Source organism: Marmota flaviventris, chromosome 7, assembly GCF_047511675.1.
Source record: "Marmota flaviventris isolate mMarFla1 chromosome 7, mMarFla1.hap1, whole genome shotgun sequence".
Taxonomy (NCBI): Eukaryota; Metazoa; Chordata; class Mammalia; order Rodentia; family Sciuridae; genus Marmota; species Marmota flaviventris.
In genome coordinates this window covers 52,916,473-52,929,406 of record NC_092504.1, presented here as the reverse complement: position 1 = coordinate 52,929,406, position 12,934 = coordinate 52,916,473, and the positions used below count along the sequence as shown (strand labels likewise).

The 12,934-nt window shown below is 37.6% G+C and overlaps 1 protein-coding gene across 1 annotated transcript in view; it reads left to right on the top strand.

Annotated features, from left to right (window-relative positions):
- LOC114102063 (transmembrane protease serine 11C-like) overlaps positions 1 to 1,900 on the top strand; it is a 66,482-nt gene extending 64,582 nt beyond the window's left edge. The window contains exon 10 of the mRNA XM_027947314.2: positions 1,739 to 1,900. Within this exon, the coding sequence (XP_027803115.1) occupies positions 1,739 to 1,900 (162 nt within the window). The remainder of the gene's footprint in view (positions 1 to 1,738) is intronic.
- Positions 1,901 to 12,934: the final 11,034 nt, after the last annotated feature.

Below are 12,934 nucleotides of genomic sequence, written 5' to 3'. Positions count from 1 at the left end.
TGAGCACACATAGAAGAAATTTTACCTTCTTGTAAACAGCAGTCATTTACTCATAGATAGGTCTAATATTATAATTCTTTAATGAATCTCTCATTGTGCTAAGTCGAACCTTTATTATATTCTTTACCTATCTATCCCACTACGCCCATATTTTTCTTAACATATGATATCTCACTGAAATATTTTCCAGTGAAACAGAGTACAACAATGGTTGGCAGAGAGGTGAGGGAAATGGAGGGATGTTGTTCAAAGGGTATAAAACTTTTAGTTATAAAATTAATAAGTTATGGGGACCTTATATATAGGGTAGTGACTTAATAATTATGCATTGTATACTTGAAATTTTCTATGAAAGTAGATTTCATACAAAACATAAATATATGACATGATGAACAAGTTAATTCATGTAATTGAGCAAATTGTTGCACAATGTATTTATATATCAAAACATCACATTATACACTTTAAATACAGGCAATGTTTATTTGTCAATCATACTTCAATTCAAAAACATATAAAATACATCCGTCTGTCTGAAAAGAAGGATACAGAGATGTGGACTTACATAAGTGAGCTGAGAAGTCGAAAGGGACAAGACAAGGAACAGAGGGTTTGCCACGTGTTATTTTCCACTGACTCTAAGAATTATGCTAGGTTCCAGGCAATAGAACAAGATTTTTTAAACTATGAAATGACAAGAGTTTGTAATGGTGGCCTGAGAAATGAGAAATTGACTAGAGACACAAAAAAAATTTCTGAGAGGAAATTTTGTAACATGATTTTATTTCCCAGTGTATGGGTGAGCACAGGCTATGATGGGGAGGGTGGTAAGAACCTGAAGATACTGTTGATAAGAGTAGGGATATGGATGAATCAAAGAATGTAACCTGCATAACGAAAGATAGAAGGAGAAGAAGACCTGATATACTAATAGGAAGGTGAAGAGAGAATTGGTATTCATAGTGAGGTTGAAAAGCAGATGCAGGGCATCATTGGAATAAGTCAAAAAAGGGTTGGTACATAGAATCATAATGCTGAATAATGGTGTTTCAGAAGTGGAGCAGTTCCAGGTAATGACAAGGAGTGATGTAAATAAATGTGTAAATGATCAAAGCCAGGGAAGCCAAGACACTGTGGGCCAAGATGCATCCTATAATGCATGTTAAAATCATCTAGGATGATAGAAAAAAATAGAGCAAAGGGAAATCTAAATGCTAAGAAATGTTCCATCACTCGGGGAATGGGCTAAAGATTAATGGATGAAAATTATAACAAGTTATAGAGAGGAGTTAGACAAATTATACAATTCTGGAAATGGAAGCAAAATTTAAAAACAGATGAAGAGCAATAGTCCAGTGTTGGCACTCAATAAATACAAATCTTCCCTTTTTTCCAGTATCTGTCTGGAAATAAGGAACATGCAGAGATCTATCAGAGTTCCTCAATATACTGATAACTGCATAAGCAATAATACATTCAGTAGCTCCTCTGTATAATGCCCGAATTGAAACTTTCATATGTGTTTTCCATTTTTATATTGTTATATCCAAATATATATTTGAATTTAAGTAAATGAGCATATGGCAAAGAATATTCTAGACTAAATCATTTTAGTTTTGAAATATCTAGGGTTCTTTTTTCCTCTTCTGCTGTTTTTCCCTATTCTTACTAAAAAAAGAAAAATAAGCAATATTCACCTTTAAAACATAGTAATTGTATACATCCTTTTTCTCTCTAGGGTGATTCTGGTGGACCATTGGTTAGCGCAGATTCAAAAGGTACCTGGTTCCTTGCTGGTATTGTAAGCTGGGGAGATGAATGTGCTCTTCCAAACAAGCCTGGTGTCTACACTCGAGTGACATACTATCGAGACTGGATCATGTCCAAAACTGGTCTGTAGGGTAGAAGTCCTCTGTAGATTAAAGCTTAACAATGCTTGCTAAAAATGTTTCTAATTCCAGACCACATTTAACGTAGATATTACCTGTTCTTCATATTTAATGAAATTTAAACACATATAATTTTAGAAATATGAAAACTTCTTTATGAAACTATGAACCAAGACATACAATTTTCCTCTTTACCCCTTTCTAGCTTGAAAGTAATTATGTGAATAAATATGTTTTCAGTTTATTAAGGAACTATTCCTTAATGATTTGCAGATCCAAATCTTTTGGAAAATCACTGAATAGATTTTATCAATAAACTCCCTTCTGAAAGTAGAAACAATCCTCTGCTGACAAGCACATGGATTCCACAGGATCAATGTATTTGTAATGTTGCCATCCAGTGAGTTGCAATAATACTATCTATAAGAATTACTCAGGAAAACCTGTCTAACTCTTTTCTTTCTGGTCCTTTTGCCAATGCTGATCCCTTCTCAGTTTCTTCACGTTCTGGGACAGAAAATAACAAGATAATGCCATATGGTACTCTTTTGAGTTTGAAAGTGATGTCTGTACATGATTCTCACTTACACACAATAGGAATGATATCCTCAGACATGTGGGCTTCATTTTCAACATGCAAATAATGACATATTGCATATCTCTAAACTCTTAAAATTTCTCAATAATACAAAGTATCCACCAGGATAAGTAATAGTAAAATTTTGCCTCCACTTCAATCTCTTTTGACCCATACAGAGACATCCTAGCTGTGGGTACATGTGTCCATAAATGTACTATTCTGCCAAATCATCAGGTTAGTTGCCATTTATCCAAAATATTGTCTCCTCCAGGTGCTTTCTTAGACAGTAGTCCATCACTGTCTCTATAGGAGGTTTTCTTTCTCCTTTACATCACTAACAATTTACAGCTACTACTAACTTCCACCATGATGTAAATTTTTTCATAACATCCCCAAATTACATTAATAATAATAGTTAATATTTATTAAGTCTTTACTAGTCTTTACCAGGCACACTTTATGTGTATTATTACATTGAACCTACCCAAAAAAACTCAGGTTGATTGTTCCCTTGATATATCAATTTTATCAGTAAAGAAATTGAGGTATAGAAAGTCAAGTAACTTTCTGAAAATCAGAGTTTATAATTGACTAAGCTGAGATTCAAAATCAGACCACTATATCCCAGAGCTCAGACTTGTAACAACAAAGTTATGTTATGTGATATTATTATAACTAGGACTATAACAAGTATAGTATTATAAAATGTAACATTTTTTCAGAAACCTAATTGATAAATTAGTACTATTGCTTTATTAAATACTTTGACATATCTTGTTATATATTCATAAGAATATGCATTTCTATCATTTGATGTTTTAGAAATTGAGGGTAAACAAAATAAAACTATATGCACATCAGTGAAGATTGACCTAGCATTGATCCAGGTACCACTCTTGTGATTAAGGAGGTAGAGAACTCTTGATTGACAAAACTTGAATTCTCATAGGGGCATTTCCAGAAAAAAAAATGCTAGATAGACTTTTTAAAAATAATAGCTATCCATTACCCAATGCTGCCTTCTGAGTAAATAAAATGTTACTCAAAATCATATAATCTCGCAATAAACAGATTCTGTACTCTCATGTGTTATTGAGTTATAAGTCACAGATTTTTCATGTTATTCATATTCTGCTATCTTGGAAAGAGCAATATGGACTAGTGACTTGAGCAGCAAGTATTCCTCTTTACATAACTTATGTATGTATGAAAGGAGTACAAAATTCCTATGAGGAAAAAAAGTACAAAATGTTTCATTTTTTATTTAGAAAATAATTTCACATGTGGACAGATACATTAAGTTAGCAAAATTTTAGAATGTGTCTCCAGATAAGACTGGCTTGCATGAACCCACCAGCATGATGATATGCTGTATAATAATAGATTCCCTTTTCCTCTGTACAAGTCAAAAATAGGAAGTAATGACAGTGATAAAGGTGTCCCTCCCCACCTGGGAACCAGTGTCATAATCATTGGGTCTCTTCAAATTTGAGCATTTCTGCTAGAAATGGTATATAAAAAGAGTTCATGGTGAGAACACATGCAAAAGAATTAAATTGAACCATTATTTCATAAAGAAAAATTAACTAAAAATTAATTAAAAACTTAAACCAAAAGGCTTCTGTATTGTAAAGAAAATAATCAAAATTTGAAAAGACAAAGTACAAAAGAGAAAAAAATACCTACAAACCAGAGTATCTTATTCTGGTATAATAACCATATATCCAAATATATAAAAAAACTCACACAATGCAGTACTGAAAAGAAAAATCAATAACTTGATTTTTAAAAGAGTTAAATAGTCTGATAATACTTTTTTCAAAGAAGACAAACATACAGATGCCTACCATGTACTTGCAAAAGTGGTCAACACGACTAATACAAAAGTGAAAATTAAGACCATAGTGAGGTATCTTTCAATACTGTTAGAATTGCTATTATCAAAAAGAGAGCAGATAAAAAGTGTTAGCAAAGGTATGGGGAAAGAATGACACTTGTACATTGTTGGTGGGAATATAAATTGTCTAAAGAAATTAAAAACAGGCTTACCATATGATCCAGCAATCCCACTATGGGGCATATATGCAAAGGAATTGAAATCAGTATTTCAGAGATATTTACACCCCATTTTCACTACAACATTAAGCTAGATATGGAAATAATTTATCTATAAGGGAAAATGGATTTTAAAAATGTGGTATACACTTACACATAATAGAATGGTATTGAGCCATAGAAGAAAAGGAAATAATGCTATTATGACAAAAGGGACAAACCTGGAGAACATTATACCAAACAAAGAAAAACAAATATTGAGTGATATCTATTGTATATGGAAAATGACAAACCCCAAAATAGTGTGGCCTGGGGAGAGGGAATGAGAGAAATGGCAATACATTGATCCTTTCCCAATACATTCTTTCCCATTGATGAGACAGGCTCCAGGGAAGAGGTATTAGCCTCTGGGAAGAGGGCAAAGCATTGATCCTTCACAAAACAAATCCTTCCTCAGGTCCTCCATCTGGCCCAACAAAGACAAATTCCAGATACTAACCACTGACCCCAGACAAGCCCCCACACACACACACATCTCACCTAGTAAAACAGAGCCCAAATTCCTGAGTATCCAAACTGACACACTCATTAATCAAGTTACCTCTCAGCATAACCTGTTAAGCACAGACTCCTTCTTTGGGCAGTGGCTCATTTTCCACTAGGAAAGTGGGTCCATCAGAGGCATGACTCCGTTCCTGAATAAAGGCTTTTGCTGAAGTTTGTGCCTGGCCTGGTCCTTTTGTGCTAACAATATCCTTTATATGTACAATATAAAAATGTTGAACTCATACAAACAGGGTAGAATGGTAGTTGCCAAGGGCTGGAGGTTGGGATAAACAGAGTGTTAGTGAAAGAATACAAACTTTCAGTTATAATATGGACAAGTTCTGTGGATCTAAAAATACAAAGGTGGTAGCAGGTGTGTTAATTTGATTGTAATAATCATTTTATACACACACATATTAATTCATTACATTTTACACCTTGGATATATACAACATTATCAATAAATATTCTAAAATAAGAATTTTGAAATATTGGAAAATCAATACACTGAATATAAATATCAAGTTTATTAGGTGAATTAAACATCATACAGATATCACTACAATTTCTGCGTGTTTAAATATACTTCTCCTTACTAGAAAATGAGTAAAATTTTAATGAACTTAAGCTTAACATCTCAGTTGGTTTCTTCTTTTACCTTCTTAAGCCCCATGCCTGTACCCTGCATCTCTTTGTTTTTTAGAATTTTTTAAAAATTTTAATTTGTTATATATGAGAACAGAATGCATTACAATTCATATTGCACATATATAGCACAATTTTTCATATCTCTGGTTGCCCACAAAGTAGAATCACATCCTTCATGTCTTCATACAAGTACTTAGGGTAATGATGACCATCACATTCACTGCCTTTCCTAACTCTGTGCCCCCTCCATTCCTCTCCTTCCCCTTTCCCCTTTGCCCTATATAGAGTTCATTTAATCCTCCCATTTCCCCCTCCCCAGAGCATATTATGAATCAGCATCCTTAAATCAGAGACATAGGCAGAGGCAATTAAATAAATCATAAAAATATTATTTTTCCAAAAAATACTATATTTTAAATATTTGTTAACTTATACTAATATTTCTAAGCTAATTTCAGTGGCACTATAACATACTCCTGCCATGTTGCTATTCTTACTATGATACCATATAAAATTAAATCTTTTTATTTTTTAATTTATTTTTTTATTTTTTTTATTATTATTTTTTCTCTTATTTTTTTTTAAGTTTTTTATTGTTGGTTATTCAAAACATTACATAGTTCTTGATATATCATATTTCACCCTTTGATTCAAGTGGGTTATGAGCTCCCATTTTTACCCCATATACAGATTGCAGAATCACATCAGTTACACATCCATTGATTTACATATTGCCATACTAGTGTCTGTTGTGTTCTGCTGCCTTTCCTATCCTCTACTATCCCCACTCCCCTCCCCTCCCCTCTTCTCTCTCTGCCCCCTCTACTGACATTCATTTGTCCCCCTTGTATTATTTTTCCCTTTCCCCTCACTTCCTCTTGTATGTACTTTTGTATAACCCTGAGGGTCTCCTTCCATTTCCATGCAATTTCCCTTCTCTCTCCCTTTCCCTCCCACCTCTCATCCCTGTTTAATGTTAATCTTCTTCTCATGCTCTTCAACCCTACTCTGTTCTTAGTTACTCTCCTTATATCAAAGAAGACATTTGGCATTTGTTTTTTAGGGATTGGCTAGCTTCACTTAGCATAATCTGCTCTAATGCCATCCATTTCCCTGCAAATTCTATGATTTTGTCATTTTTTAATGCAGAGTAATACTCCATTGTGTATAAATGCCACATTTTTTTATCCATTCGTCTATTGAAGGGCATCTAGGTTGGTTCCACAGTCTTGCTATTGTGAATTGTGCTGCTATGAACATCGATGTAGCAGTGTCCCTGTAGCATGCTCTTTTTAGGTCTTTAGGGAATAGACCAAGAAGGGGAATAGCTGGGTCAAATGGTGGCTCCATTCCCAGCTTTCCAAGAAATCTCCATACTGCTTTCCAAATTGGCTGCACCAATTTGCAGTCCCACCAGCAATGTACAAGTGTACCCTTTTCCCCACATCCTCGCCAGCACTTGTTGTTGTTTGACTTCATAATGGCTGCCAATCTTACTGGAGTGAGATGGTATCTTAAGGTGGTTTTGATTTGCATTTCACTGACTGCTAGAGATGGTGAGCATTTTTTCATGTACTTGTTGATTGATTGTATGTCCTCCTCTGAGAAGTGTCTGTTCAGGTCCTTGGCCCATTTGTTGATTGGGTTGTTTGTTATTTTATTGTCTAATTTTTTGAGTTCTTTGTATACTCTGGATATTAGGGCTCTATCTGAAGTGTGAGGAGTAAAGATTTGTTCCCAGGATGTAGGCTCCCTATTTACCTCTCTTATTGTTTCTTTTGCTGAGAAAAAACTTTTTAGTTTGAGTAAGTCCCATTTGTTGATTCTAGTTATTAACTTTTGTGCTATGGGTGTCCTATTGAGGAATTTGGAGCCCGACCCTACAGTATGTAGATCGTAGCCAACTTTTTCTTCTATCAGACGGCGTGTCTCTGATTTGATATCAAGCTCCTTGATCCATTTTGCATTAACTTTTGTGCATGGCGAGAGAAAGGGATTCAGTTTCATTTTGTTGCATATGGATTTCCAGTTTTCCCAGCACCATTTGTTGAAGATGCTATCCTTCCTCCATTGCATGCTTTTAGCCCCTTTATCAAATATAAGAAAGTTGTAGTTTTGTGGATTGGTCTCTGTGTCCTCTATTCTGTACCATTGGTCCACCCACCTGTTTTGGTACCAGTACCATGTTGTTTTTGTTACTATTGCTCTGTAGTATAGTTTGAAGTCTGGTATCGCTATACCGCCTGATTCACACTTCCTGCTTAGCATTGTTTTTGTTATTCTGGGTCTTTTATTTTTCCATATGAATTTCATGATTGCTTTCTCTATTTCTACAAGAAATGCCGTTGGGATTTTGATTGGCATTGCATTAAACCTATAGAGAACTTTTGGTAATATCGCCATTTTGATGATGTTAGTTCTGCCTATCCATGAACAGGGTATATTTTTCCATCTTCTAAGATCTTCTTCTATTTCTCTCTTTAGGGTTCTGTAGTTTTCATTGTATAAGACTTTCACCTCTTTTGTTAGGTTGATTCCCAAGTATTTTATTTTTTTTGAAGATATTGTGAATGGAGTGGTTGTCCTCATTTCCATTTCAGAGGATTTGTCGCTGATATACAGGAATGCCTTTGATTTATGCGTGTTGATTTTATATCCTACCACTTTGCTGAATTCATTTATTAGCTCTAATAGTTTCTTTGTAGACCCTTTTGGGTCTGCTAGGTATAGAATCATGTCATCAGCAAATAGTGATAATTTAAGTTCTTCTTTTCCTATTTTGATGCCTTTAATTTCTTTCGTCTGTCTAATTGCTCTGGCCAGTGTTTCGAGAACCATGTTGAACAGAAGTGGTGAGAGAGGGCATCCCTGTCTTGTTCCAGATTTTAGAGGGAATGCCTTCAATTTTTCTCCATTCAGAATGATGCTAGCCTGAGGCTTAGCATAGATTGCTTTTACAATATTGAGGTATGATCCTGTTATCCCTAGTTTTTCTAGAGTTTTGAACATAAAGGGATGCTGTACTTTGTCGAATGCTTTCTCCGCATCTATCGAGATGATCATATGGTTCTTATTTTTAAGTCTATTGATGTGGTGAATAACATTTATTGATTTCCGTATATTGAACCAGCCTTGCATCCCAGGGATGAATCCTACTTGATCATGGTGCACAATTTTTTTGATATGTTTTTGTATCCGATTCGCCAGAATTTTATTGAGGATTTTTGCATCTAGGTTCATTAGAGATATTGGTCTGTAGTTTTCTTTCTTTGAAGTGTCTTTGTCTGGTTTAGGTATCAGGGTGATGTTGGCCTCGTAGAATGAATTTGGAAGTTCTCCCTCTTTTTCTATTTCCTGAAGTAGCTTGAAAAGTATTGGTATTAGTTCCTCTGTAAGGTTTTGTAAAACTCTGCTGTATACGCATCCAGTCCTGGGCTTTTCTTAGTTGGTAGTCTTTTGATGGTTTCTTCTATTTCCTCAATTGATATTGGTCTCTTTAGGTTGTCTATATCTTCCTGACTCAATCTGGGCAGATCATATGACTTAAGAAATTTATCGATGCCTTCACTATCTTCTAATTTATTGGAGTATAAGGATTCAAAATAATTTTTGATTATCTTCTGTATTTCTGAAATGTCTGTTGTGATATTGCCTTTTTCATCCCGTATGCTAGTAATTTGAGTTCTCTCTCTTCTTCTCTTTGCTAGCATGGCTAAGGGTCTGTTGATTTTGTTTATTTTTTCAAAGAACCAACTTTTAGTTTTGTCAATTTTTTCACTTGTTTCTTTTGTTTCGATTTCATTAATTTCAGCTCTGATTTTAATTATTCCTTGCCTTCTACTTCTTTTGCTGTTGTTTTGCTCTTCTTTTTCAAGGATTTTGAGATGAAGTATGAGATCATTTATTTGTTGTTTTTTTCTTTTTTTAAGGAATGAACTCCAAGCAATGAATTTTCCTCTTAGAACTGCTTTCAATGTGTCCCATAGATTCCGATATGTTGTGTCTGTGTTTTCATTTATCTCTAAGAATTTTTTAATTTCCTCCTTGATGTCTTCTATAACCCATTGATCATTCAGTAACCTATTGTTCATTCTCCAAGTGATGTATGCTTTTGCCTTCCTTCTTTTATCGTTGATTTTCAGTTTCATTCCATTATGATCAGATAAGATGCATGGTATTATCTCTACTCCTTTATATTGTCTAAGAGTTGCCCTGTGACATAATATATGATCTATTTTTGAGAAGGATCCATGTGCTGCTGAGAAAAAAGTGTAACTGCTTGATGTTGGGTGGTATACTCTATATATGTCAATTAGGTCTAGGTTATTAATTGTGTTATTGAGTTCTATAGTTTCCTTATTCAACTTTTGTTTGGAAGATCTGTCCAGTGGTGAGAGAGGTGTGTTGAAGTCTCCCATGATTATGGTATGGTGGTCTATTAGACTCTTGAACTTGAGAAGAGTTTGTTTGACGAACATAGCTGCACCATTGTTTGGGGCATAAATATTTATGATTGTTATGTCTTGTTGGTGTATGGTTCCCTTAAGCAGTATGTAGTGTCCCTCTTTATCCCTTTTGATTAACTTTGGCTTGAAATCTATTTTATTTGATATGAGTATGGACACACCTGCTTGTTTCCGAAGTCCATATGAGTGATATGATTTTTCCCAACCTTTCACCTTCAGCCTATGTATGTCTTTTCCTATCAAATGCGTCTCCTGTAGGCAGCATATTGTTGGGTCTTGTTTTGTGATCCATTCTACTAGCCTGTGTCTCTTAATTGGTGAGTTTAAGCCATTAACATTTAGGGTTATTATTGAGATATGGGTTGTTCTTCCAGCCATATTTGTTTATTTCTGTTACTAAACATGGTTTGTTTTCCTCTTTGATTATTTTCCCCCCCTTTACTGTCCTACCTCCCACTGTTGGTTTTCATTGTTATTTTCCATTTCCTCTTCCTGTAATATTTTGCCGAGGATGTTTTGAAGAGATGGTTTTCTAGCTGCAAATTCGTTTAACTTTTGTTTATCGTGGAAGGTTTTAATTTCATCTTCCATCCTGAAGCTTAATTTCGCTGGATACACAATTCTTGGTTGCAACCCATTTTCTTTCAGTGTTTGAAATATGTTATTCCAGGATCTTCTAGCTTTCAGAGTCTGTGTTGAAAGATCAGCTGTTATCCTGATTGGCTTACCCCTAAATGTGATCTGCTTCCTTTCTCTTGTAGCTTTTAAAATTCTCTCCTTATTCTGTATGTTGGGCATCTTCATTATAATGTGTCTAGGTGTGGGTCTCTTATGATTTTGCACATTCGGCGTCCTGTAGGCTTCTAGGATTTGGGATTCTGTCTCATTCTTCAAGTCTGGGAAGTTTTCTCGCATTATTTCATTGAATAGATTGCTCATTCTTTTGGTTTGAAACTCTGTCCCTTCCTGTATCCCAATGACTCTTAAGTTTGGTCTCTTTATGTTATCCCATATTTCTTGGATGTTCTGCTCATGGTTTCTTAACAGTCTTGCTGAGCTGTCTATGTTCTTTTCAAGTTGAAATACTTTATCTTCATTGTCTGATATTCTGTCTTCTAAGTGTTCTACTCTGCTGGTAGTATTCTCAATTGAGTTTTTAAGTTGGTTTATTGCTTCCTGCATTTCTAGGATTTCTGTTTGTTTGTTTTTTATAACCTCTATCTCCCTGTATAGTTGATCTTTTGCTTCTTGGATTTGTTTATGTAATTCATTGTTGAAGTGATCTTTCATTGTCTGATTTTGCTGTCTGATGTCTTCCTTGAGACTCCAGATCATCTGAAGCATGTATATCCCGAATTCTTTATCTGACATTCCATCTGCTGCAGCTATTACCTCTTCTAACGTTGAGTTGACCTGCATTGCTTGTGGTCCTTTCTTTCCTTGTCTCTTCATACTGTTCGCGTTTCTTTCTGCTTGGTGAAACTTTGTGCTATTGAATTTTCCCCCTATATATTTATATTGGTCTTGTATAGTTGCAAAGTCTCCCTCGCAGGCGCGGGCGGCGGCTCTGCCCCTCCTCCAATTGGGGCAATATGCCTACCACGCCGGCAGGCCGCTGGGCCTGTTCTGCCGGTCGGTAGCAGGTCTGCCTACCTTGCAGGCGCGGGCGGCAGCTCTGTCCCTCTGCGGGCTGCTAGGCTTGTTCTGTCGGTGGTCGCAGTTCTGCCTACTTTGCAGGCGCAGGCAGCGGCACTGCCCCTCTGCAGGCCTCTGGGGCTGTTCTGCCGGTGGGTCGCAGATCCGCCTACCTTGCAGGCGCGGGGGGGGCGGCTCTACCCTTCCGCAGGCCACTGGGCCTGTTCTGTTTGTCGATTGCAGGTCTGGCCTGTTCTGTTGGTGGTCACAGTTCCGCCTACCTTGCAGGCGCGGTGGGGGGGGGGGCGGCTCTGCCTCTCAGCAGGCCGCTGCTCCTGTTCTGCCGGTGGGTCGCAGGCCCACCTACCTTGCAGGAGTGGTTGGCAGCTCTGCCCCCCGCGGGCCACTGGGCCTTTTCTGTCGGTGGTCACAGTTCTGCCTACCTGGCAGGCGCGGGTGTGGGGTGGGGTAGGGGGCAGCTCTGCCCCTCAGCAGGCTGCTGGGCCTGTTCTGTGGGTGGTCACAGTTCCATCTACCTTGCCGGCGCGGGGGGAGGGGGCGGCTCTGCCTCTCAGCAGGCCGCTGCTCCTGTTCTGCCGGTGGGTCGCAGGCCCGCCTACCTTGCAGGAGTGGTTGGCAGCTCTGCCCCTCCGTGGGCCACTGGGCCTTTTCTGTCGGTGGTCACAGTTCTGCCTACCTGGCAGTCGCGGGGGGTGGGGGGCGGCTCTGCTCCTCAGTAGGCCGCTGGGCCTGTTCTGTGGGTGGTCACAGTTCCGTCTACCTTGCCGGCGCGGGGGGAGGGGGCGGCTCTGCCTCTCAGCAGGCCGCTGTGCCTGTTCTGCCGGTGGGTCGCAGGCCCGCCTACCTTGCCGGTGTGGTTGGCAGCTCTGCCCCTCCGCGGGCCACTGGGCCTTTTCCGTTGGTGGTCACAGTTCCGCCTACCTGGCAGGCGCGGGGGGTGGGGGGCGGCTCTGCTCCTCAGTCTTTAATTTATTTTTTATTTCTATTTGACAGCGGAATGCATTACAATTCTTATTACACATATATAGGACAATTTTTCATATCTCTGGTTGTATACAAAGTATATTCACACCAATTCATGTCTTCCTACCTGT